The sequence below is a fragment of the Saimiri boliviensis genome, chromosome 16 (genome assembly GCF_048565385.1).
Source record: "Saimiri boliviensis isolate mSaiBol1 chromosome 16, mSaiBol1.pri, whole genome shotgun sequence".
NCBI lineage: Eukaryota > Metazoa > Chordata > Mammalia > Primates > Cebidae > Saimiri > Saimiri boliviensis.
In genome coordinates, this window is record NC_133464.1 from 15,276,629 (window position 1) to 15,302,201 (window position 25,573).

General features: G+C 44.5%; 2 protein-coding genes across 6 annotated transcripts in view; both read right to left on the minus strand.

Moving 5' to 3' along the window:
* FARP1 (FERM, ARH/RhoGEF and pleckstrin domain protein 1) overlaps positions 1 to 25,573 on the minus strand; it is a 321,741-nt gene that overhangs the window by 70,948 nt on the left and 225,220 nt on the right. For all 5 annotated transcript variants that reach the window (XM_003928211.4, XM_039473410.2, XM_039473409.2 and 2 more), the window contains exons 4-6: positions 18,451 to 18,493; positions 15,389 to 15,467; positions 5,089 to 5,186 (exon numbers count right to left, since the gene is read on the minus strand). In XM_003928211.4, the coding sequence (XP_003928260.1) occupies positions 5,089 to 5,186; positions 15,389 to 15,467; positions 18,451 to 18,493 (220 nt within the window). The remainder of the gene's footprint in view (positions 1 to 5,088; positions 5,187 to 15,388; positions 15,468 to 18,450; positions 18,494 to 25,573) is intronic.
* Positions 12,280 to 12,831, minus strand: LOC101054494 (small ribosomal subunit protein eS24-like). The gene has a single exon (XM_039473413.2). It carries the CDS (start codon positions 12,776 to 12,778, stop codon positions 12,377 to 12,379), a length of 402 nt encoding a protein of 133 aa, XP_039329347.1. The 5' UTR covers positions 12,779 to 12,831; the 3' UTR covers positions 12,280 to 12,376.

Here is a 25,573-nt window from a genome sequence, read left to right on the forward strand (position 1 = left end):
AACAGAACAGAACAGAACAAAGCAAAGAAGCCTCAGAATCATCCATCTTCAGCCATACCTGTTCCTGGTTTTCTTTTCTCCCCATCTGCCTGGGGAGGTTCCTGTAAATTCCACACATGTGGGTGATAACCATAAGACCTCTCAACAAACCCTGGAGCTTCAGGACTTTATAAAATCAAAGTGAAACTCTTGCATACTAGAATGACTAGTGCAAAACCCAAATGCTTTATCATGTAGAGAAAAGACGATTGTCAGTGGGTGAAAGGTAAATAATCTAATGCCTAAAAAAATTAAGAGAGTTTATTAAACTTTTCATAGTCCTGTTGTCAGAAGTAACAGGTCAGACTGCAAAGTCTTATACGTTTTTATCTATGAGAAATATAATTCTCACGTAACCTCGTTTTCTCCCATAATCTCAAGATAGCTCTCCATAGTGCTGGAATGTGGAGGGTTAAAGGATAGAGCTTTAAAATCAGTCTTGCGCCTTAACAACACTAGCTCAGGACACACCATTGTTATCCCTCTGAGACGGCACACCTTTTTCTTTGTATCACATATACTGTGCAACAAGCTTAATAAAAAATAGCCTCCTGACCAGAGCCCAGCTGTTTTGATAAAAAGCAAGGGAACTGTTGCTATGAAACTCACCTTTCATCCCATCACATGAAGCAGTGTGTCACACATACAGCAACGCACTCCAGTCATCAAGCAGGACGTGGCCTGGGTGTTGCCATAAATCACACCCAGTGAGGGTATCTGCTCTGCACAAAGCCGGGCCAACTCACCTGGTGGCAGCTGGGGCGCTGGAAGAACCCTTCCCTTACTTGCTTCCTCATGCTCTGAAAGACCCACAACACTTTCCTAAACTGCCTTTTCTGGACTGGCTTCCTCCTTCCTAAATAGAGTAAAATTGCCACTCTCCAACACGGAAAACGGCACAGAATGGGGGGTGCGCCTGGTCAGCCTGCCATGATCATCTGTTGCCTTGACGACGGAGGGCCTGGCTCTTCCGCAATTCCTTCTATCTGGCCTCAAGGAAATGCAGTGTATGCTCATCATTCCAGGCAGTTATGATCTGCACAGCCGCCATAAACACGGAATTAGCCATTCCAGAATCATTCTTCCTAGGGGAAATACGGGGTGAGGTTCCTACAGTAGTCTTGAAAGAACATTTTCGTTAACTGGCCGTGTCTTATGTGTGTTTCTGTTGAAAGCCATCTTAAATACGCATCGCCAAGTCCTTCGCATGGAGCTCGTGGCAGACAGCAGCTGAACTCATGCCTGAATGACGCTTAGCTAACACGCGTTTGCTCTATCAGGCAGATGGCGCCGCACTCGGGGGCACGAGACAGACAGCGCTTCAGTGCCACGCCTGGGGACTGTCTTAACAGTGAAACCACCAATAACATGCACAAAACTGTGAAAAGTGCGGCACTAAATACACCGTGAAAAAGATATCTGTTATCAGTACTCAGAGCTTTGCCTCATTTGACCCGCACTGGGAATGCGCATCGGGTGACTCCAATTTTTCGCCATCTTGGGCATGTCCGCAAATGACCGTGAAAGCGCATGAGTGTTGATTTGGGGGTTACAAATAAATGAGCGAATGTGCAAAGACAAAATCTGGAAATAATGAGGCTTCATGGTATACAGAGGAATTCCTTAAATCCTTAATGTCTTGTGAACTCAATGTGTGGGCATCTCAATGCCTATGAATCTTAGAACACACTCTTTCCCAGCATTCCACATCAAGAGAGCCAAACGGTCCAGGTTTTCCTTTAGCATCAGGGTAGAGACCCCTAGCTCTCTTTTGTTTTGGGTGGCCTGTCTTTTCTTGCCCTCCTGTCACGCCACAGTGACATGACCATGAAATTCATTCACTCTCCACATCTCTCCTCTTTGAAATATGGAAATAGGCTGCTCCTTATATTTTGGGAATTTTGAAAACAGACACATATTCAAGATTTGACTTCTGTTTATGTTAATGTTTCCGAGACAGGGTCTTACTCTGTCACCCAGGCTGGAGCACAGTGGAGTGATCACGGTTCACTGGGGCCTTGACTCCTGGGCTTAAGCGATCCTCCCACCTCAGCTTCCCAAGTGCCTGGGACTACCAGCACACATCATCACATCTGGCTATTGTTTTTTTTATTTTGGGTAGAGACAGGGTCTCACTGTGTTGCTCAGGCTGGTCTTGAACCCTCGGCCTCAAGTTAATTTTGTTCTGTAGAGACAAGGTCTCACTATGTTGCCTAGGCTGGTCTCAAACTCTTGGCCTCAAGAGATTCTCCTGCATGGGCCTCCCAATGTGCTGGGGATTACAGACGTGAGTCACCGCGCCCAGCTGACTTCGTTTTTTTTAAATGTTTATGCTGAAAATGACATATCAGCTTATGCATATACTACATTCCTTAGCAGTCTACTCAGTAAAACAGTAAGAAAAACAGCAATAAACCAAAATCCCGTGATTTCAATAAATGAATGGAACATCCCCAGGGGACAGGCGTGGAAAACCCACCTTACTACACGGAACCCTCAGAGTAGGGACCACACGACCTGCACAAACAGAGCCCTGCCTCGCCTCTGCACTGCGTGAGTGCTATCTTTACAGCAGGGCCAACTAGTAGCTGATTCTTCTCCTCATCAGCTTGTCCTTCTTAGTCAATCCACAATAAATTAGAGAAAATTAAAAGTCCAACATACTGCAGGGGAGATACACGGCCAGTGACAGAGAAGCAAGTGAAAAGACTATTTTAAAGACTCCATGCATTCAAGCAAAAGATGGGAGGGAAATAAGAAGACATCAGATTGTGCGCAGAAAGACACACGAGATGGACGTCACCTTCCAGAGATAATTTTCTATTAGGGTTAATATAGTTTCAGCCAAAGGGAGATGACTTGACCCTTATACCTTACCAATGACACAAATAATTACCAATAATTGAAATCACGACACAGTTCACAGAAGATTCTATGAGATGCCTCCTTTCATGACTGAGTAAATGGGATGCTTAAAAATGCAAATGGGGCCTTACAAATATCAGAAGATTTTAAGAAGACTGTATGTCAACTACCCTGTCAACAGCAGGGGTACTCTGGAATCCATCTATTTAACTGCCTTTCGAGAACGGAAGATTCATGGGGGACTCCGAGCCACTTGCAGGTTTCTGAGGAAGAATGGTATATTGGACTGAGACAATGGTTTTCTGGATGTCAGCAAATCTCCATTCCAAGATACACAAGTGAAATTCACTGTTGTTAAAAGATCTTCATTTTTAAAATTTATTTTCTTAATTGACAAAATAAAAATTATATATATTGGCTAGGCATGGTGACTCATGTCTATAATCTCAGCACTTTGTGAGGCTGAAGTGGGAAGATTGCTTAAGCTCAGGAGTTTGAGACTGGCCTGGGCAACACAGTGAGACATCATATCCTCAGAAATAAAAGAGGCTGGGCACTGTGGCTCACACCTGAAATCCCAGCACTTTGGAAAGCCGAGGCAGGGGGATCACCTGAGGTCAGGAGTTCAAGACCAGCCCGAACAACATGGAGAAACCCAGTCTCTACTAAAAATACAAAATTAGCCAGGTGTGGTGGTACACGCCTGTAATACCAGCTACTTGGAGGCTGAGGCAGGAGAACTGCTTGAACCCAGGAGGCAGAGGTTGCGGTGAGCCGAGACCACGCCATCGCACTACAGCCTGGGCAACAAGAGTGAAACTCTGTCTCAAAAAAATAAAATAAAATAAAATAATAAAATATTAGCCAGGCCTGATGGCACACACCTATAGTCGCAGCTACTCAGAAGGCTGAGGCAGGATTGCCTGAGCCCAGGAGGCTGAGGCTGCAGTGAGCCATGATCGAGATACTACACTGTAACCTGGGTTACAGAGACTCTGCATTTTTTTTTGTATACATTTATAGTGAACAATATCACCATTTGATACACATACATATTGTGAAACCAGGTCTGCCTGACTCAAAGCCTCCTCTCCTTCTCCACTATCATTTTATGAAGAGGGGAGACCAAATGCAGGAAAGGCAAAAATCACACAGTGTTCTGTGCTTAGGGTCCCTCCCCTGTAAAATAAGGATAACAACAGACCTGATCTCAGGGGGCTGTAGGAGAATTAAATGAGATGATATATACAGTGCTGGCATACAGGCTTAATAAAGATACCTATTTTTTTGGTTTCTTCTTGCCCGTGTCATTTTTTCAAATTGGTAAGAAAACATCTATTGAGTGCTCATATTCAAAAAACAAGACGCACAGCATCTACTGAAACCTTACTGTAATAGACTAGAGCAATTTTTTGACTATTAAGAGTGATGCTTCCCATAAACCTTCGTAAATCTTGTTAACTAGGCATTTATCAGGATGGGAGGGGCTGACTGTATGAGGCCGCTTCATCTGCAATGTAAATGTGGAGGTGATATGATAGCTCAACTTTCCTCTATAGCAGCACGTATACACTGAGTGTTATACCCCCAACTACCTTTCTGAAACATAATGTGCATATTTCAATAATCTCTGCCTTGGTCAAGAGGGGAAAAAAAAAAAACACCCAGGTGGGGTGCCAGGCGGCCTTGAAATAAGCACAGTCTAATTTATCCTTTATTTATATTAAGGCAAATTAAAATATCTAGGGTCAAGCATGACTAATCCAGCTTCACGTGTCTTGGTTTACTGAACTCTGGAGAGCAAACACTCTAGAGAGAAGTGAAATGGCGTATGAAGGCTAACACGCCATATTCAATGATAAAGTTTAAATCCAGGAATAGGACAAGCGGAACTGGCAACCACATATCCAAGCTTATCCTTTCAGACAACTGAAGTATCAATTGTGTACTAATCCTTGAAGCAAAACAAATACCTGAACAGAAAATACGGGGGTTCATATTTGGGGATAGGCACATTAAATGACATCAGGAGTATTGTTTTTCTCTTCTACCCACAGGCCTTCATGTGAACAGCAAAAAGAGACATGGACACTGTCTTTTTTGGGGGATGTGATGTTTCTCCCCGGTAATCACATCACCGTGTTATTTCCAACATGATTTTCAAAGGAAACCAACAGAACTTACATTGCACAATGTGTGAAATCAAGAGCGCGGCGCTGGTGTCGTTACACGTCAGCCTGCCTTGAGCCAGGTCTTGCTTCACCTGCAGTGCGAACAGGTACCTGCGAAGATCGACAGAACCGGGTGTCAGGCAAGGAGGGCAGCAGGTTGCTGGCAACCTGGCCTCACTGTGAGAAGCCACGGAGAGGGATGCAAGCCCCAACCAGGAAGTCTGCATGGGCTGGAGTGGATTCCAGCTGCCATTCACTGCAGTGTAAATATCTCCCCCCAGAATACAAAGAGATGAATGCTACCATCTTTTCACAGTATGAATAATACGTTTCATTTTACATGGGGAGAGAGAGCCATAAAAATGTGGGACTATAATCTAGCACCCTGTATATTTTTGTAGGATATAGGAAATATTTGCATTTTTTTCACAGAATCAGTCATCCATACTCTAAAATCATTCTATGGCTCAGACAATAAAAGCAGTTAATTATGCTGAGTCAGACGTTTGCCAATGACATGAGAAAAGCAAGGGGGTGTCTTTTTTTGTGGCATAATTGCCCCTTAGCTACTTCCATAAACCCCAGTTACCAGATCTGTAAAAATCCATTTAACTTATTTTTAAATTCTTTTCTTTATATTGTGGTATTATGCACGTCAACACTTTTGGTGTTAAGAAAAAAATATATTTGTAAATCAAAGACATTAAAAACTGTGCAACAGCAAACAGGCGTAAGAAAAGGTGCTCGACATCACTGATCTTCAGAGAAATGCAAATCCAAACTACAATGAGATATCATCGCATCCCAGTTAAAATCGCTTCTATCCAAAAGACAGGCAATAACAAATGCTGACAGCCTCATATGTGGAGAAAACCTCATATACTATCGGGACACAGAGAAAACCCTCATTTACTGTTGGTAGGAATGTAAATTAGTACAACCATCTTCTACCTGTCCATCAACAGATAAATGGACAAAGAAAATGGGGTATGTATACCCAGTGGATTACTATTCAGCCACAAAAAAGGAGATCTCGTCATTTGCATCAGCGTGATTGGAACTGGAGGTCATTATGTTGAGTGGAATAAGCCAGGCGTAGAAAAACAAACTTACCATGTTCTCACTTATTTGTGGGAGCCAAAAATTAAAACAATTGAACTCACGGGGAGAGAGAGCAGAATGACGTTACTGGAGGCTGGGAAAGGTGGTGGGCGGGAGGGAAGGGGGCCATTAACAGGCACACAAAAATTAGTTAGATAGAAGAAATGAGATCTGATATTGAATAGCATAACAGGGTCACGATAGCCAACAATAATTTATTATATGTTTAAAAATAATGAAAAGAGTACAACTGGACTGTTTATTCCACAAAAGATAAATACTTAAGGTGATGGATAAACACTCCCCACCAGACAAAACCAAACCAAACCTGTACAATGTGAAAACTGATGCGAAAATAATGATACAAACTCATAGATTTTTAGAAGGGTAGTTACTAGTTTTGCCTGCTGCCTGAGAACAGTGTCCTCTCTGTAGTACCGTTTGCAAACAGATTCTGTCCCTCATACAATTCCCTGTTGGGGCTGTGCACTGTGGCTCACGCCCGTAATCCCAGCACCTGGGGAGGCCAAGAAAGGCTGATCACCTGAGGCCAGGAGTTTAAGACCAGCCTGGCCAGTATGGTGAAACCCCATCTCTAATAAAAATAGAAAAATTAGCCAGGCGTGGTGGCGAGGCCCTGTAATCCCAGCTACTTGGGAGACTGAGGCAGGAGAATCACTTGAACCAGAGACGGAGGTTGCAGTGAGTAGAGATTGCGCCACTGCACTCCAGCCTAGGTTACAAGAGTGAAACTCCGTCTCAAAATCAAAAAAAACAACAAAAAAAATTACCTGCTGGAAGTGAGGGAATATGTTCTCTTTCAGGGTCCAACAGGGGTCCTAGTTTTAAGGGCAAGAACTTCCTAGCGCCATGCTCCCCTCCCATCTCTTCCATCTGGGAGATTTAATGGTTTTATGTTTGAATTTCGTGGCACAGGAAGAAACTAAGAGTCAATCACTCTAGCAGAAGTTCTAAGGAACTCCTTTCATTGGCCAGGGCTCTTAGAGAAGGTGCGGCTTCCTCCCAGGTTAAAAGTCCCCTTCTTCCACACCCCTTTGGACGCCCTGTTTGGATCCCCTCCATGAACACTCCCTCCCTGGAAGCTGTTTTTCTCGCTCCTGGATTTCCCCTCTGGAGCCCCCTTCCACACTCTCCTGGAAGCCTGTCTTCTCCTAAACGCCATCTCTCTCGATTCCCTAACACTCTCGTGGAAGCGACTTTCCTCTCCTGGATTCCATCTTTCTGGAGTTTCTCACTCAGTGTGAGAGTTAGCTGTTTGCCTCTCCTTCTGTTTCTCTCTTTGAACAAATCACTTTCTACAAACACTTTTGAGTCCGGCATTTACTGTGCACTGCTCCGTGGTCCCCTTCTCATCCTTGAGAGGGCAGGAGACCAAGAACCTGGAGAAATGTTCTCTCAGGGGAGCTGAGGGCACCCTGAACCCCTGTACCCCACTATTATGGAAGGACAGAGAGACAGGGCCTTGGAGGCATGGTACATTTTAGGCGGATCAAAGCATCTCCTGATTTTTTTTTTTTTTGACACGGAGTTTCGCCCTTGTTACCCAGGCTGGAGTGCAATGGCGCGATCTCGGCTCACCGCAACCTCCGCCTCCTGAGTTCAGGCAATTCTCCTGCCTCAGCCTCCTGAGTAGCTGGGATTACAGGCACGCGCCACCATGCCCAGCTAATTTTTTGTATTTTTAGTAGAGACGGGGTTTCACCATGTTCACCAGGATGGTCTCGATCTCTCGACCTCGTGATCCACCCGCCTCGGCCTCCCAAAGTGCTGGGATTACAGGCTTGAGCCACCGCGCCCAGTGCATCTCCTGATTTAAATAATAAGGCAAATAATTCAGCTAGAAACCTGCCTGGCCAGAGGAAAGGGTGTTTCAGGACAGCCAAGTAGTTGAGGAAAGATTTTACAGGTTTATCTCCCATAAACTAAAACTTTGCCTCATGTATTTGGCAAAAAAATTCTAAGTGCCGTTTTATAACATAGCAAGAAAAACAGAATTAGAAAATCTCCATTCCACAAATGCTGAAGAAATTGTTGACTCCAGGAAGGACTGTCAATGGGTGAAAAAAGCATGTGGGAGACTCAACATTCATATAGGGCCAAAGTAACACGACGTTACCTGGCAATGGAATGATCAGAACGTCACCACCTGAATGCAATGAACAATCTCGGATCCTTACTGAAACATGAAGCATACGACATCACTTAAGAGAGACACCAGCCCAAATGTTTAACCGTATCAGTCAAGCCCTAGAATGAATTTCCACAGCTGTGGTCTGAACGTTTGTCCTCTCCAAACCTCTTGTTGAAATTGCATCCTCATGGTTGGAGGTGGAGCCTAATGAAAGGTGTTTGGGTCATGGGGGTAGATCCCTGAAGAATAGAGTCATGCCCTCCCTTGGGGGTGAGTGAGTTCTCACGCTCTTACTTCCTATGACAGCTGGTGGTGTTACAAAAAGTCCGGCACCTCCCTGCTCCCCCCGCCTCCTCTCCCACCACGTGATCTCTGCACATGCTGGTCTCCTTTGCCTTCTATCATGAGTAAGCAGCCTGAGGCCCTCACCACTTGCCAATCCCCAATCTTGAACTTTTTAGCCATCCAGACTCATGAGCAAAACAAACCTTTTTTCTTTATAAATTACCCAGCCTGTGGTGTTCCTTTATAGCAGCGTAAGACAGACTATGACGTCCAGTTTTGGAAGAACACAAAGGATAGAGGAACAAGTTAAACAGCATCACAAGAAAGCTAGCAGACAAATTCAGAAGGCATCGCTGGTCCAATTTCTTCAACAAGATGCTGTCATGAGGCAAAGACAATGAGGGACTAGCCTAGGTTGAAAAGAGGCCCAGAGGACATAGTAACCAGATGCAATATGTGGTCCTAGAGTGGATCTTTTTTTCAATTGATTAATTAGTTGGCTGATTGAGACAGGGTCTTGCTCTGTTGCCCAGGCTGGAGTACAGCAGTGCAATCACTGCTCACTGCAGCCTCAACCTCTGGGGACTGAAGCGATCCTCCTGCCTCAGCCTCCTAAGCAGCTACGACTACAGGTACACACCACCATGCCCAGCTAATTGTTTAAAGTTTTTTTGTGGAGAAAGGTCTTCCTGGGTTGCCCAGGCTGGTCTCAAACTGCTAGGCTCAAGAGATCCTCCTGCCTCAACCTTCCGAAGTGTGGGGATTACAGGCATGAGCCACCACAGCCAGCCAATCTTATTTTAGAAGCAGCAGCTATAAAGGACAGTTAGGGGGTAAATAGGAAAATGTAAATATGGCCAATGTATTAGATGGGATGAAAAGTACATATGTATACATAGAAAATTTCAGAAAGGGTATCTTACTAAGGCGATGGGCAATGGGAATGCAATGTTTTTACTTTCTTAGTCTTACTCGTTTGTCTATTCTAACTTCCTACAATGTATATTTACTATTATGATAATGGAAGGCTCTTTCTGATTTTCAAAAGGGCCTCTAACAGCCACAGAGGTTTCCATAAGAATTAAATAAGATACATGAAAAACACTACTAGAAAAAAAAATTCAATTTAAAAGTTGGCAGGTTTTTTTTTTTTTAAATAAAAGAATAACTAATCCCCTTTAGGTCATTTAGGAGTTTTATTATTAAGAACTGAAAAACCAAGCAGCAATTGTGTAACCAGCAAAAAGCACCCTGTAGCCTCTACACCTACCAATGGGCCTTTCTTTGACCTCTCTAATTTTATTCTTGGTCTCTTGCTCCACTCCACCTCTTCTCCCTCCCTCTCTATCTCTCTCTCTCTGTCACAGAGAGAGAGAGAGAGAAAGAGAGAGAGAGAGCGAGCGAGAGCGAGAGAGCGAGAGAGAGAGAGAGAGAGTCTGTCTGTCTCTGGAAAGTCAAAGGGAAGAAAAGAAAAGCAGAGAATATCAAACAATCAGACCCTCACGTGGGAAGAGGGAATAAAAACCTTTGTGCTGGATTACAGTTATTGTCTTTTGAGCCCAAAACTTTGTAGAGCTACAGATTTTAATTCTAATCTGTGTGATTGGTTTTTAATTAAACAGGAGGGCTTCACGTTTTAAAATTACATTCTGAGTATTTTACTTGTTTTTTGTTTGTTTGTTTTTTGAGACGGAGTCTCGCACTGTCACCCAGGCTGGAGTGCGGTGGCGCAATCTCTGCTCACTGCAACCTCCGCCTCCCGGGTTCAAGCGATTCTCCTGCCTCAGGAGGAGCTGGGATTACAGATGCCCGCCATCACGCCCAGCTAACTTTTTGTATTTTTAGTAGAGACAGGATTTCACTATGTTGGTCAGGCTTGTCTCAAACTCCTGACCTCATGATCCGCCTGCCTCGGCCTCCCAAAGTGCTGGGAGTATAGGCGTGAACCACTGAGCCCAGCCTATTTTACCTGTTTTAAAATTACATTCTGAAAATTTTATCATTTATCATTTCAAACCTGAGGTCTGTGTTCACAAAGAGGTTTTCAGGGACAAATGCACAGGCAGAGTCTGGCAGGCTCTGGGGACCTTTGGTGACGATCTCACATGGGCTGCAAGATGGTATTAGGTTCTGAAAGTGCACACATTTACTGGGAGGGCACGCGGCTATTTTGAAGGCTGAAGGAAGAACGTGGCACTCCCTTATTATGCGGACTCTTCCTGTTCCAACGCCCCTTGTAACACGAGAACTCACTTCCTGGGAACTAACTCTATCCACTTTTTGACTGCCATGAGCTGTAAGCTGAGCACCCTGGCTGTGATACTAACTTTAGAGATTCTGTAACACCTTTAGTACTATCCACTGAAGCAATTCCAATCCATCTCACAGAGCCAAAGGCTAAGTGTTACTTGGTGGGCACGAAATAAAATTAAACTGGTAAACACAATGAAAACAAGCGCTCAAAATGGAATCAGGTTTCCTTAGCAGAAGGGTGGACCTGAGGGCAGTGGCAATGACTGGCAGGGGCAGACAGAGTGACTTCACTTCTAGGGACTGAAAGAGTCACACATTGCACCCATTTGATGCCTGGTTTTCAATATGAATAATTTATTTCATCTGGGAGGCCATCTTCTTCTCTCTTTTCTTATTAAACGTTAAGCAATTCGCAATTTCCCTGCAGTCTAAGAGAACACCTCAGCAGGTGGGACAGGGCGCAGCACATTGATAGGGTCCCCTTGCCTATAAGAACACAGGAAAGCAGAAGCTGGATCCAACTGAAGACGGGATGCCCGGAGAGAAGGGGAAGAACACAGGGTGGCTAGACTCGGCACAAGGAAAGCGATTCTAAGCCATGCAATCAGAAAAGCTAGGATTATCTTTTCCAAAGAGCTTCCCTTGCTGTTTTCAGCCTGCATCCAGGAGTCAACACACTCCTCCTTCTAGATGCCTGGGTGTTGCTGTCAACAGGCTGGAGTTGCACTCAGTGAGCAGTTCAATAAATAGAAAGGAATCCAGGTTCTTGGTGAATAGCAGGGTGCGATTTCATCTCCTATCTATATCAACAGGAAGCTGAAAGCTATTCCTGGAAGCCCAAAGCATTCACGAGGAGCTAGAGTCACTTACGCTCTGCTGAACCACAGGCCGATTTCTCTGTCTATCCCGCTTCTGTCTACACATCCATCCCCACAAAGCACAGCTGCCATGGAGCCTCTCTCAACATCTCCTCATTCACCATCTGCCAAAGAAAAGCACCTGAAATCTCAATAGCCAGCCCATTTTTGCTTCTACAGGAATCTGAGATGAGAGTCCTAACACATCGGCCCAGTGAGGTTCTCTAGGCCTTGCACCAAGTGGGGAGTGACAGAGAGATGATAAATACAGGAGGAATTTCAGATCCGTTTTATTCAACAATGAGCCAAATGAATCGTCTCCTTGGAAGAGACTTCTTAAATGTCAGTTCACACCGGGTGCCAGAAAACAAAAACAATAAAACCCTGCTCCGTCCAGCTGAGCTTGTGTAACTTTATGAATTGATGGGCACTGACGGAGAGGCTGGCAACGTTCCAGGCACACGCGGCTTGACGGTAACGAGCTGGAGTTTCAGGGCAAGAACCGCAAACCTCTAGAGACAACGATTCTCAAAAACTGAAAAGGTGCAAAACTATTTGCAAAATATAATTCTTTCTTTTTTTCCAAGTTTTTAGTTTATTAAGCTTCTCGTGAAAAATCCACAACGGCCATAGATAACATCATTGCAGCATCTTTACTCCTTCGGCTTTTTGCCAGCACCAACATTGGCCTTTGCAGTCCCCCTGACTTTCTTCATTCTGTTCTTGCGTTCCTTTCGTTGCTTTCTTGAGGTCTTTTTCTTCTCATACAGGCCGTGTCTTGCAAGTCTATGTTTGGGTTCATTTTTCTTTGCATAATCCAGGGCATCATAAATCATGCCAAAGCCAGTTGTCTTGCCACCACCAAAATGAGTTCTGAATCCAAATACAAAGATGACATCCGGTGTGGTCTTGTACATTTTGGCTAGTTTTTCCCGAATTTCTGTCTTAGGCACTGTTGCCTTCCCGGGGTGAAGGACATCAATGACCATTTGTTTCCTCTGAAGCAGTCGGTTGGTCATGAACTTTCTAGTGCGGATAGTTACTGTGTCGTTCATGATGGCGGCCTATCCTTACGAAGCCGGGGAGGGAAAGAGCGCAAAATATAATTCTTAATGAAAAAAAATAAAAACAAAAAACAGGGAAATAAAGGATCTGTGCCTCCAACTTCCTGAGCAAGAAAGAGGCCTGCTGCTTCACACGCGGAAAAGGCACGCTACTGATGCTGCTTATTCCAAACCCAACTACATTCCCCCAGTGCTGGACTTTCCCTTAGATTTATTTCAGCATACAGAGCTCAGGGCAATGCAGGGTCAAACGGCAGGAAAAGCAGTCCCAGAAACCAAGACCCAGCAGTCCCAGCAAAAGGCTCTCCTGCCAGGCAGCTGGGTTTAGCAGCTCAGGCTGTCTCTCCTCTGCAGGTAGCTCCCAGAAGGCTGCTGACTTCTGCCAATTCCCGGATGCCTTTGGCTTCTTTGCCTATTTGAGGATTCTATGGATGTGGATGATTAGCAGCAACTTGTTCAGAACACACAAAGCAGTAGGAAGTCTTCGTCACCGTCTCCCTGGTCGGCACATTCCTGTACCCGACGTCCTTCCTGCTGCTGCTGTGGTCACGGGACGCCTAAAGGATATCTCAAACATGACCTGGCCAGAACCATCCTGACTCTCCACTCCTCCCCCACAACTTCCACTCCCCTCCATCCTTCTCTCATTTCAGTAACCCCTAACACCATCTCCCCACAGTCGCTCAAGTGGAAAATCGAAGCACTAGCTCTCCTTCCCTCAGAGTCCACCTCCACCCCATCACCAAGCCAGAGACACCCTCTTCCAGTACCTGTTCCAAACACAACTACTCACTTCCATTTCCACTGCTACCTGTCGGTGGCTCCTTTGCCACCATCATGGTGTGCACTTCTGTGGCCGCCTCCTCACAGGGTGCCCCGGACTCTCCTTCTCCCTCCACCATCCATTTGGCAGCTAATCTTTCAACACTACGTGTGCCAAGCCTCTCTTCTGCCTCACCACGGCGCTCCCAGCACTGCTGCCACGCTGGCCCTCCTTTATGTATTTGAATGAATGGAGCCGACTCCCCGCCTTGGGTAGAGAACTGACTGCTCCATCTCTCTGGAAAGCTCTTTCTCAGTAAATGACTGATGGTTCCTTCTCACTTCCTCAAGAGGCATCCCGGACCCACCAACCTGAAGTCGTCACCCCGGCCCCTCCATCACATCCTCCTACTTCAATTACCTGAAGAGTTCTTGCCGTTATCTGATATTATCTTGTTTATTTAATCACTCTGTCTGTTTCCATGAGAATATTCTATCTTTTCACCACTGCATTCCCAGTACCTAGAACAATGCTTGCACACAGGGCACACTTAATCAATGCTGCTGACTAAATCAGTATCTTCATCCCTTTGCTAAATGACAATCAATGATGACCTAAGGTACTGTGCTCTGTGCTGAGAGGGATGAGTCAGAATGTGATGGCCTTGGTCTTAAACAGTCACGGCTTGAAAACCCTGTGTGGTAAGAATTAGGCTGGTTAGATTCGTGTCCGCTGAAGAATGCTCTTGAAAGGGAATCGTTTTATCTGCACACATGCCTGCCAGCTCTGCCCTCTTTTGGAACACTATCAGTCTTGCCTCAAATTATAAAATTAGGCGGGGCACAGTAGATCCTGCACATAACCTCAACACTTTGGGAGGCTGAGGCAGGTGGATCAACTGAGGTCGGGAGTTCAAACACCAGTCTAGCCAACATGGTGAAACTCTATCTCTACTAAAAATACAAAATTAGCCAGGTGTGGTGGTGCATGTTTGTAATCCCAGCTACTCGGGAGGCTGAGGCAGGAGAATCGCTTGAACCTGGGAGGCGGAGGTTGCAGTGAGCCAAGATTGCATCACTGCACCCCAACCTCGGTGACAGAGAGAGACTCTGTTGCCAAAAAAAAAAAAAAAGAAAAGAAAGAAAGAAAAAGAAAAAGAAATATAAAATGCATAGTAGAAGTTAAGATGTGATGACGGTGACGGTGATGATGACGATGATGGTGATGACAGTTACCATTTGCAATGTCCCTACCGAATCCCAGCTACTCTAATATAATACTGCTTATCCTCAGAACCACTCTGGCCAAGTAAGCATTAGAGTCCTCACTCTAAGAGGGGAATTAATGGCAACACAAAGGTAACAAGTAGCTGGCCCGTCACAGCAAGTGGCAGGATGATGGTGGAAGCCAGGTCTGATTCAGCAGTCACACTTCTGCCACTTGACCACACTTTTCAAAAGAACTGAACTCAGTGCCTGCCAAATCCACCACCCACGGCAGCAGCAAAGATAAACTGAGTTGACATGTTGGGTTTCACAGAAGAGATTCACATTCAAAACAGTCCATGACGTGACATAAAAGATGGCAAATATATTCACAGGGGATAAGCTGAGGATTCGCTTCATGTCACAACCTTAAAGAAACCAGGCTTTTGGGAAAACGGTCCTTCCCTCCATTTTTGAGAGCAGGGCTGGGAGAGAAGAAGGTGAGACTGTTTGGTGCGGAATGCATGCTGGTCAGGGAAACATGACGAACGTGTTGGTGTCAGCTGAGCATGTTCATTTTCTCCTCTCCTCTGTACCCTGTAGCAAAAAGGACACAGTTTCTAAACCACCAACCTTGTGAGTTCTTCTTGGAGTTGTGTGTGGTCGGGCGGAAAGAATTTCACCACAAACCTAACAACAACGTGCTTTGGCCCTGAAGAAGAAGGAGAAAAAGAAGTGAAGCATTTATTGATTTGTGTTTCAAATGCCGTTAAAGAAAAAGACTTTACAAATACAAAGAATGCATCTCATTCCGAGCTCCCAAAAGCATATCTGACAATCTCCAACTCACTCAAAAACTGGCCAAATTCAGCTACTAATTCACACTTCCCTGTTGGGGGAAAAGAGAGATTTGCTTTTTAAAAATACTATGACAAAAGTACTACAACGAGATAGTAAACTTTTTCTCTAGAGACTTAAGTTATACCTAGGTTTTGAAAAATAAAGCCATTTGTCTTCAAAAATGTGTCTCATTGGCTGCTTTTACCCAAATAATGAAAATGTACATCAGTTATCCAATCATTAAATGTAAGTATTTATAAGGTACAGTTGCTAAGGTGTTCATCAACTATGTTTCCAGCATCTAGGTGTGCTTCTGAGCTCTAGGGAGAAAATATACACAAGGCCAGGTGCAGTGGCTCACACCTGTAATCCCAGCACTTTGGGATGCCAAGGCAGGTGGATCACCTGAGGTCAGGAGCTCAAGACCAGCCCAGGCAACATGGTGAAACCCCGTCTCTACTAACAGCAAAAAACAAATTAGCTAGGCGCGGTGGTGCATGACTGTATTCCCAGCTCCTTGGGAGGCTGAGGCAGGAGAATCGCTTGAGCCCAGGAGGCGGAGGTTGTAGTGAGCTGAGATTGTATAGTGATACTGCAGTGCACTGCAGCCTGGCAACAAAGCGAGACTCCATCTCAAAAAAAAAAAAAAAAAAAAAAAAAGGAAACATACGTAAGACATGGCCCAGCTTCGTCTCAGCCAGCCCAGCTAAGGCCTTTATAATTGTCTTATAAACCTTCTTACCAATGAGTTAAGACATACTCAGGAAGTAGATAGGGACTGAAGGGAGGGAGAGATTGAATAAGATTAGTTAACTTTCCAGATTTAAAAAAAGAGAGAAAGAAAACAGAACAAACAGATCACAAAATAATCTGTGACCAGGCGCAGTGGCTCACACCTGCAATGCCAGCAATTTGGGAGGCTGAGGTGGGCGGATCACCTGAGGCCACGAGTTGGAGACCAGCCTGGCCAAGATGGCAAAACCCTGTCACTACTAAAAATACAAAAATCAGCCAGGCATGGTGGTGGGCGCCTGTAACCCCAGCCACTCAGGAGGCTGAGGCACAAGAGTCACTTGAACTTGGGAAGCGGTGACTGCAGTGAGATGAGATGGTACCACTGTACTCCACCCTGGGTGACAGAGCAAGACTCCATCTCAATAACAATAATAATAATAATCATCATCATCATCATCATCATCTGTGATTTGGGTTGGGGTTTTTTGTTTTGGTGTGTAAGCTACAATGTAAGCCATCTTAAAAGGTCTGCCATTTGGAATGACAGCAATACATTTATGCTCTATGAAACATAAGGTACTACAATGAAATCCAAATTTTAACAGCAGTGTTACAAAAGCAGAAAAATGTCTATTTTACTTTTCATGATCATATACAAATAGTAATTATGTATTCTTCCTGTGATCACATCTTCAAGTTTAGAAAAAAGCAAAAATGACATAAAGATGTTGACAGTATGTATAAAACTGGGAGAAAAAAAACCAAGGCATGAAAATTAATAAACTCCTGTGTTAATTCTGGAGCACAAAATAACAGCAGCCAAATGAGGAAGATGAGAAGGCTGTGCACTTACTCTCTGCAAGTTTCATGGAGAGGCTACTCAGATCCTTAGAAAACTCAAAACCAGGAAGATGCAAGTACTTAATGGCAAGTGACAGCTTTGTCACACACGGCCTGCCACAGCATATGGAGGGGACAAACCGCACTAATGCTCCAGCTCTGACCTGATCACAGACAACTCTGTCTACAGGTCTTCGCCAAAGATACACCTGCCCACTATTAGCAGTTCCCTTTGTGCAGGGGACAAACGTCAATCCTCTAGACTCTATGCTACCTCCCCCCCAACATTAGTCATTGCCTGCCAGCCATGCTCACAGCACCCAGCAAACATTCAATGATGGCCATTTCACTGTCAGCATAAATAATCGCTTCATGTAAATTGTAGATGATCAACATCAATTTCAATTGCGCACGGGCCACGCAGACATGGTGCTGCGCGTTTATTACATCCCCATAAATTGCTGTAAGTGGCCCAGTGGGGTTTCTTAGTTGAACATACAAACGATCCCACAGGCATTGTAAGCTTCATGCTCAACGAAAAGGATACAGTATTCTCAGAGTTTTGTCTAGACTCTGCTGTGAAGGGCCATTTGGGGTGACAATGAGACTAGAGCTTGATGCTGAATTTTAACTCAAAGCATAGAAAGGGGAAGACACAATAAGAGAGACAAAAAGCAAGCATTCCCTTCGTTTCTCCCCTACACGTTCCTTAATCTTTTCTTTCCAACACGCAGTCTAAATGCATATATGCCGGGCTCCCTTCAGGGTTCTACTTGCTACTCAGAAACATACACGCACACACACACACATGCACACACGTGTGCAAACACACGCATGCACACACACACATACACATGCACACACACATACACATACACACATGCCCACACACTTTCGACCACCCTTTTCCCCAAACAATACTTGCATTCTGATTTCGCAGGCTTTGAAAAAGATCAAAAACCTAAAAACAGTTTTATGAATAAATGGCTCCACCTCTACCCTTCGAAAGTGACGGAAAGGAACAATGGTATAGACAAGACAAGCTCAATTATTCTGAGGTTTAAGATAATAGCAGGCTTCAGCTGTTAATTAAATGGTACTTTAAAACTGCAGAAGACACACATTTTAATAGTACATGGATTAGTGGATGATGAAAAGCAATTATGGGGTAGAAGAATTTGTGTTTCTAGTGCTTCATGCCACAGGGCAAGAGATGTCTAGACATGAAGCCGTCTGGATTCAGATTTCCCATCGCTATGAAATGTATGGCATATACTTACTTCTAATCTGTTTCACAATGGGTTTTAGGAGATCCAGCCACACCTAAAACAGAAAAAAGAACAGATTGAGACCGAAGTTCTCAATGAAAGAGTGCAAGTGTTTTGAGATTTTGTTTAAAGCTGTTTCAAACCAAAATATTTTTGAGGATATGAGAACGTCTGTTCCTTTTTTCTCCAGAATGTCGTATCTTACCTTGTCTACCAGTTTTATAGAACAGATCCTAATTTGCTAATATTATCCCTGAGCCTGAAAATTAAAATCTCTCCTAGACTCAGATATACATGGTTAAGAATTTTTCTACTCTCATTGACACTTTTGTCCTACTTACTTATTTGGAAAATATTAATGATTTCATGTCTGACTACTAGCTGAGTGAAAATACATACATTCCTTATTGAAACAGAATACGCAGATGTGTGAGTATCTAGAACAGCACATCTTTGAGGGATGTGGAAAGGGGATGAATATTTACAGACCACCACCTCTGCACCACACCACTGACCTCTCCAAACAAGACAGAGGGATTCGTGTTCCCCAGGAATGACATCTGAGACTTGCAGAGGCAAGTCTAGGTCCCTCAGCTAGAGAGTGGCATTGCCAGGACTGAAATCGGGCCTCTCGGCTTCAAAGTCCAGACTATTTTCACACATCTGCTTCTTGGCACACAGTTTGAGTAGCAAAATTTTCCTGGAAGAGCGAAACCTGCTGCCCTTATTAATAAAATGTAAGTTGACCTTATTATCCCATTTCACATGCTTTTTTTCTTTAACCTCCCCCTTGAATTTCCAGTCATTTGCAAAGGTTCCATAGCAGCTCATATTTGCATATACGACAAAACTAAGTTAATGTGCTTAATATAAAGAGGGTATATAAGTAAATATGAAAACGAGAAACAGCCCTTTTCGGAAACCATGCAGGGAACTACAGATCATTTACAAAGAGAAAATGCCAACAGCTAACAGAAAACTGTTGATGCCCAGGAGTAATTTGCACTAGAAATGCAAATTAAAACATTTAAATACCATTTCCACTCATTACATTTCCATCTAGATAGAGCTGTACATACACTTACTTGAGTGTTTCTATTTTATAATATTCAAAGTTGACCAGGGTTCAGGGAAGCAGGCGCTATCTTACTGTACTAATGGATGTATGGATCAGTACAATGTTTCTGGAGACTTCTTAGAGAGTAAGGAGCTAAGGCCTAAGAAGTATTACCCAGCCATTTCACTTCGGGAAATTACGCATTTCTGCACACACAATAAATTGCAGCATTTTTATAACAGTAAACACTTTTACAGTAACGTAAATAGAATAATGTACATCGATGATACATTACCATGCAGGCATTAAAAATCAAGAGACAGGAGCCACAGGAGAGCCGAGGCCTTTACTGAGATTTCCATGGCAGAGCAAGGCAGGGTACACAGTTCAGGACTGGCTCGTTGGAATAATTGCAGCAGTCTCTTAATTACAGGGGTGCTCTGCAGTTACCTGTTACCAGGCTCTGAGATGCTTCAAGCAGAGGAACAACGCTCCCAGGGATGAGCGGGTCAGATAAAGGAGGCAACCCTGGACTGGTCTGCTTGTATGTCAAAGGTGGTCCTCCCAGCTGAGACCCCCTTGCTCTAAGAGGATGAACGGCTTCATCAGGAAACTTGGCTGTGAAGCAAGAGGCAGCAGAAGGGAGGGTAGATGGCTGGGGAATCAGGGAAGGGCACTTTTCGCTGAATTATTTTGTTGTTAAGACAGAGTCTCACTGTCACCCAGACAGGAGTGCAGTGGTGCAGCCTCAACTTCCCCCCACCTCAGCCTCCCAGGTAGCTGGGACTACAGGCACATGCCACCATGCCCAGCTAACTTTTGTATTTTTTGTAGAGACAGAGTTGCGCAGTGTTGCTCAGGCTCGTCTTGAAATCCTGGGCTCAAGCAATCCACCGGTCTCGGATTCCCAAAATGCTGGGATGACAGACTTGAGCCCCAGTGCCCAGCCCATTTACTTGTTTGTAATTGGAATGACCTCGGTATATTTAAGAAAGGGAGGGGGTGAAAATAGGGGCAGGACGGGATGACCAATGCCCAGAGAGACCCAAGATGATGCAAAGACAGCTCTAAACCAGGGTACTGGCTTACGATGGAAACAGCAGCTCTCCCACCGTGAGAGAGATAGGGAGAGGCTAATGACAGACCCAGGGAGGTTCACATTTCTGCGTTAGAAAAGTAAGAAAAATGCCGGGCGCGGTGGCTCAAGCCTGTAATCCCAGCACTTTGGGAGGCCGAGGCGGGTGGATCACGAGGTCGAGAGATCGAGATCATCCTGGTCAACATGGTGAAACCCCGTCTCTACTAAAAATACAAAAAATTAGCCGGGCATGGTGGCACGTGCCTGTAATTCCAGCTACTCAGGAGGCTGAGGCAGGAGAATTGCCTGAACCCAGGAGGCGGAGGTTGCGGTGAGCCGAGATCGCGCCATTGCACTCCAGCCTGGGTAACAAGGGCGAAACTCCGTCTCAAAAAAAAAAAAAAAAGAAAAGAAAAGAAAAGAAAAGAAAAGTAAGAAAATTCCTCTCTGATGGCTTTTGTTTCCCTCATAAAATCAGAAGGCTGGAGGATTGAGGACCATGAAGTTTCCAAACAGTCATGCTGCCTGGGAGGGTGAGTTCACCAGAGAGCCCCCGGGGAACCTGCTGTCCCGGCCTCTGAGCTCTCTCGCCACTGCCAGGTGGCCACAGAGCCTGCCTCAGCTTCTGCAAACTGCCCAGGGCGAATCAGTGATGCTTTGGCAATGTGGTTGCCTAGTTTACGCATTGTTTTTAAACATGTCTCCTCTGTTTCTGGCATTTCCGTGGAAAGCATCAGATACCCGCGCAGATTTGAGCCAAGGGAGCATGTGGTTTCATAACATGTGGGGCTGGGAGCGTAAGATGGGCCAGGGCGACTCAGCCTGTTCAGCAGCTCCGCAGCGGGAGCACTCCAAGGTGCCGATCACATCCCAAGCCAACCGGGCTGGGTGAGGACACATGGCCTGCAAAGACCTGTTTTCCAGCCAGATTGGTATCTGCAGAGCTGAGGGAGAGAGTTTGGAGCGCGTAGGACTTAAACCATTCTAAATGGATGAGCTGGGAGCAGCAAGAGGAAAGAAAAAGGTTGCCATTCAACTGTAGTGAAAGCACTGGCCTTTGCTATACAGGAGGGGCACGGGGAGGCGAGCAGAGCCGGACCAGGTCATCCTGGGCGAGTCACTTGTTCCCACATCCTAAGCACACAGAAACCAGTTCCAGATGAGTCAAAAGATAACAAAGACACCATAAGCTTTCTTCCTCTGCCAATGGATCTCTAGAGGGGTCAGATTTGTTATGACCTCTTTAACCCCAAACCCCTACCCCTTCAACCAAACCGCACCTCCCTTCTCCCTGAAATCCATACTGCTGGTCTCTTACCCACAATCCACAGGGCCTGATTGGAAAAGCATCTGGTTGAAGTGAATGGAACTCTAGAGAAACCTCATTGCCGATCAGCAGGATTCAAAGCTGCACCTGCTTACTGAATCCTACTGTGTTTATCAGTTTGCTGAGGCTGCCATAACGAAGGACCACAGACTGGATGGCCTCAACTACAGAAACTTAATCCCCCGCTGTTCTGGAGGCTCACGGTGCCAACAGCTGTGGGTTCTCTTACAGCCTCCTCTCCCTGGCTTCCGGATGGCTGCCACCTCGCTGCACCCTCACCAAGTCTTTCCTCTGTGGGAGCATTTCCAGGTCTGTGTCCAAGTGGCTTCTTTTAAGGAGCAAAGCCCACACCAAGGACCTTGTTTTAACTTAATTACCTCGTTAGCGACTTAAGCCGGGCACTCACACCTGTAATCCCAGCACTTTGAGAGACCAAGGTGAGTGGATCACCTGAGGTCAGGAGTTTGAGACCAGCCTGGCCAACAGAGTGAAACCCCATCTCTACCAAAAGTACAAAAAGTAGCCGGACATGGTGTCATATGCCTGTAATCCCAGCTACTCCGGAGGCTGAGGCAGAATTGCTTAAACCCAGGAGACAGAGGCTGCAGTGAGCCAAGACCATGCCACTGCACTCCAGCCTGGGTGACAGAGCGAGACTCCAAAAAAAAACAAAAAAATGGAGAGAAGCAATCTCTGAATACACTCACATTCTGAGGAATCCAGGGTTAGGGTTTCAACACACAAATTTTGTAAGGGACAAAATTCAGCCTGTAGCACTGTCCTTCCACAATTCAGCAGTAATACACCTTTGAGCCCACCTTGCTACGTTTCAGTCAGGACCTGTTCTCCTCCAATCCTGTTTGTCTCTAATCCCCGTTAATGCTACTTTCCCTGTTTGGAACACACGTGTGTGCTTTGCACTGAAATACAGTCTGAGAAATGCATCATTAGGCAATCTCGGCATTGCATGAGCATCACAGAGTGAACTTCCACACACCTAGATGGCATGGCCGACCCCTCACCCAGGCCAGGTACAGCCTACTGTCAGGCACGAACCTGCACAGCCCATTATGTGCTGAATACTGAAGGCAATTCCAACCTGTGCATCTAAACACAGAAAAGGCGCAGTGAAGATCCCGGATTATAGTCCCATGGAAACAACACGGCACATGCAGTCTGCTGTCCACAACGTCAGTATGTGGCGCGTGGCTATACTCTCAGGTGAGAGGAGGCTGATGGCGATGTATCAAAGGCAGGACAAGAGGAATCACTAACCCCAAAGCTCTGTTCCTCTTTCTCAAAACATCCTTTTTCTCTCCCTATTATTTTGGTGAGTGATGTTTTAGATGGAGTTCATAAGCCCTGGGAATGTTTGGTGTTTTAGAAAGGGTCTTATTAAGTGATAATCAGTTCCTTGACATTAGAAAAGGGGCAGGGAAGGGACTAGTATTTCTCGAGCACCCACTGTGTGCCAGGCACTGGGTAAGTGCTTCACATCTTAAATACCTATACACTTAATAACAATTTAAAAATACATGCTGAGGAAACTGACGAGACTGCAAGGAGAAACGGTCACGCGCCACGTACTGACATTTCGGTCAAGAACAGGTGCATAATACAACAGTGGTATTATATTAGAATCTCGTATTTTTGCTGTACCTTTTTTAGTTTATTTATAACTCCCTACTGTATTCAATACAGTAATATGCTAAAGAGACAACAGTGTAGCCTAGGTGTGCTGTAAGCTACAACATCTAGGTTTGTGTAAGTCCACTCTGTGATGTTTGCACAATGAAATTGCCTAAAAATGCATTTCTCAGAACATATAGCCATCATTAAGGGATGTATGACTGTAGATAAATCAACAATTATAATTACAGAGACTTGAATATTTCTTTCTCCATAATACATAGGCAGAAAATAAATAATAGATTTGAACAACACTATCAACCAGCATAACCTCATTGACATATACTGAATATTCTACCCAACACGGAACACACTGTCTTTTCAAGTATACATAAAAAAACTTACCAAAACAAGTCTATTCTGGACCACGAAACAAGTATCAGGAAATGACTCTGAAAGCTTCATGTCATACAAACTACAATTTCTGACCACTATGGGGTTAAATTGTAAAGCAATTAACAATTGCTTCACAATCTGAAGAATTTGTGAAAAATCCCCCATAGATTTGAAAACTAAATACCATACTTTTAAATAAAGAAGAAACCAAGGGGAAATGAGAAGTATTGAAAGTGAAAACACAATTTGTGGATGCCACACAAAAAATCAAACTTTGTGGGATGCCATGAAAAACCCTATTAATTTTTAAAAAAGAATCTATTGGCCAGACACGGTGGCTCACGCCTGTAATCCCAGCACTTTGGGAGCCCAAGGTGGGCGGATCATGGGGTCAGAAGACTGACACCACCCTGGCTAACATGGTGAAATCCTGTCTCTACAAAAAATACAAAAAAATTAGCTGGGCATGGTGGCAGGTGACTGTAATCCCAGTTACTCAGGAGGCTGAGGCAGGAGAATTGCTCGAACCCAGGAGGTGGAGGGTGCAATAAGCCATGATCGCACCACTGCCCTCCAGCCTGGGTGACAGAGCAAGACTTTGTCTCAAAATAATTAATAATAATAATAATAATAATCTGTTACAATGTAAACATATGTAATCTGGAAAATTAGATAAATAAGCAAAATTTTTAAAAATATGTTTTTACCATTAGGAGATCATTGTTAACACTCTATGGAAGTGGTGCTCAAAGTTGAACGTGTATTAAAATTGGCCTTAGTAAGGGCTTGGGAAATCATGCACCACCAGGCCCTGTTCCCAGAGTTCCTAATCTGGGGTGAGGCCTGAGAATGTGCATTCCTAGACAGTTCCCAGGTGATGTGGATGCTGCTTGTTGGTCTAGGGACCATGCTTTAAGAACCACTGCCTTACTACATATATTTCCCGACCTCTCATGATATGTGTTGCATGTGAATATAAACATTCATATATTTTTACAAATCAAAATGAGATTTTTTAATTTTTTTGAGACAGGGTCTCATTCTGTCACCCAGGCTGTAGTGCAGTGGTGCGATCTTGGCTCACTACAACCTCTACCTTCTGGGCTCAAGCGATCCTCCTGCCTCAGCCCCCTCAAGTAACTGAGAATGCAGGTGCGAGCCACCATGGCTGACTAATTTTTGTATTATTTGTAGAGGGGGTTTCACCATGTTTCCCAGGCTGGTTTTGAACTCTTGAGCTCAAGTGATACACACGCCTCAGCCACCCAATGTGCTAGGATTACAGGAGTGAGACATCTTGCCTGGTCACCAAAATGAAATTAAACAAAATTTTTTTTAATAATATGTTTTATTTAACCCCATCAGTATAAAATATTACCAATTAAATATGTAATCAATACGAAAACATTATTAGGGGGATATTTTGCTTTCTTTGCTACTCTTTGCAATCTCACATCTATTTTATGCCTAGATGACATTTCAACTTCCACTAGCTATGTTTCAAGTGCTCATTACCTAGAGCTTAAGAACTCTGTATAAATGAAAACATAATTTTGTCTAAGACTTCTTTCACTCTATATAATATAGTATGCTGTAGTCTGTTAATCCAGTCTTCTTTTAATGGGTACATGTGCAATTTCGAGTTTGG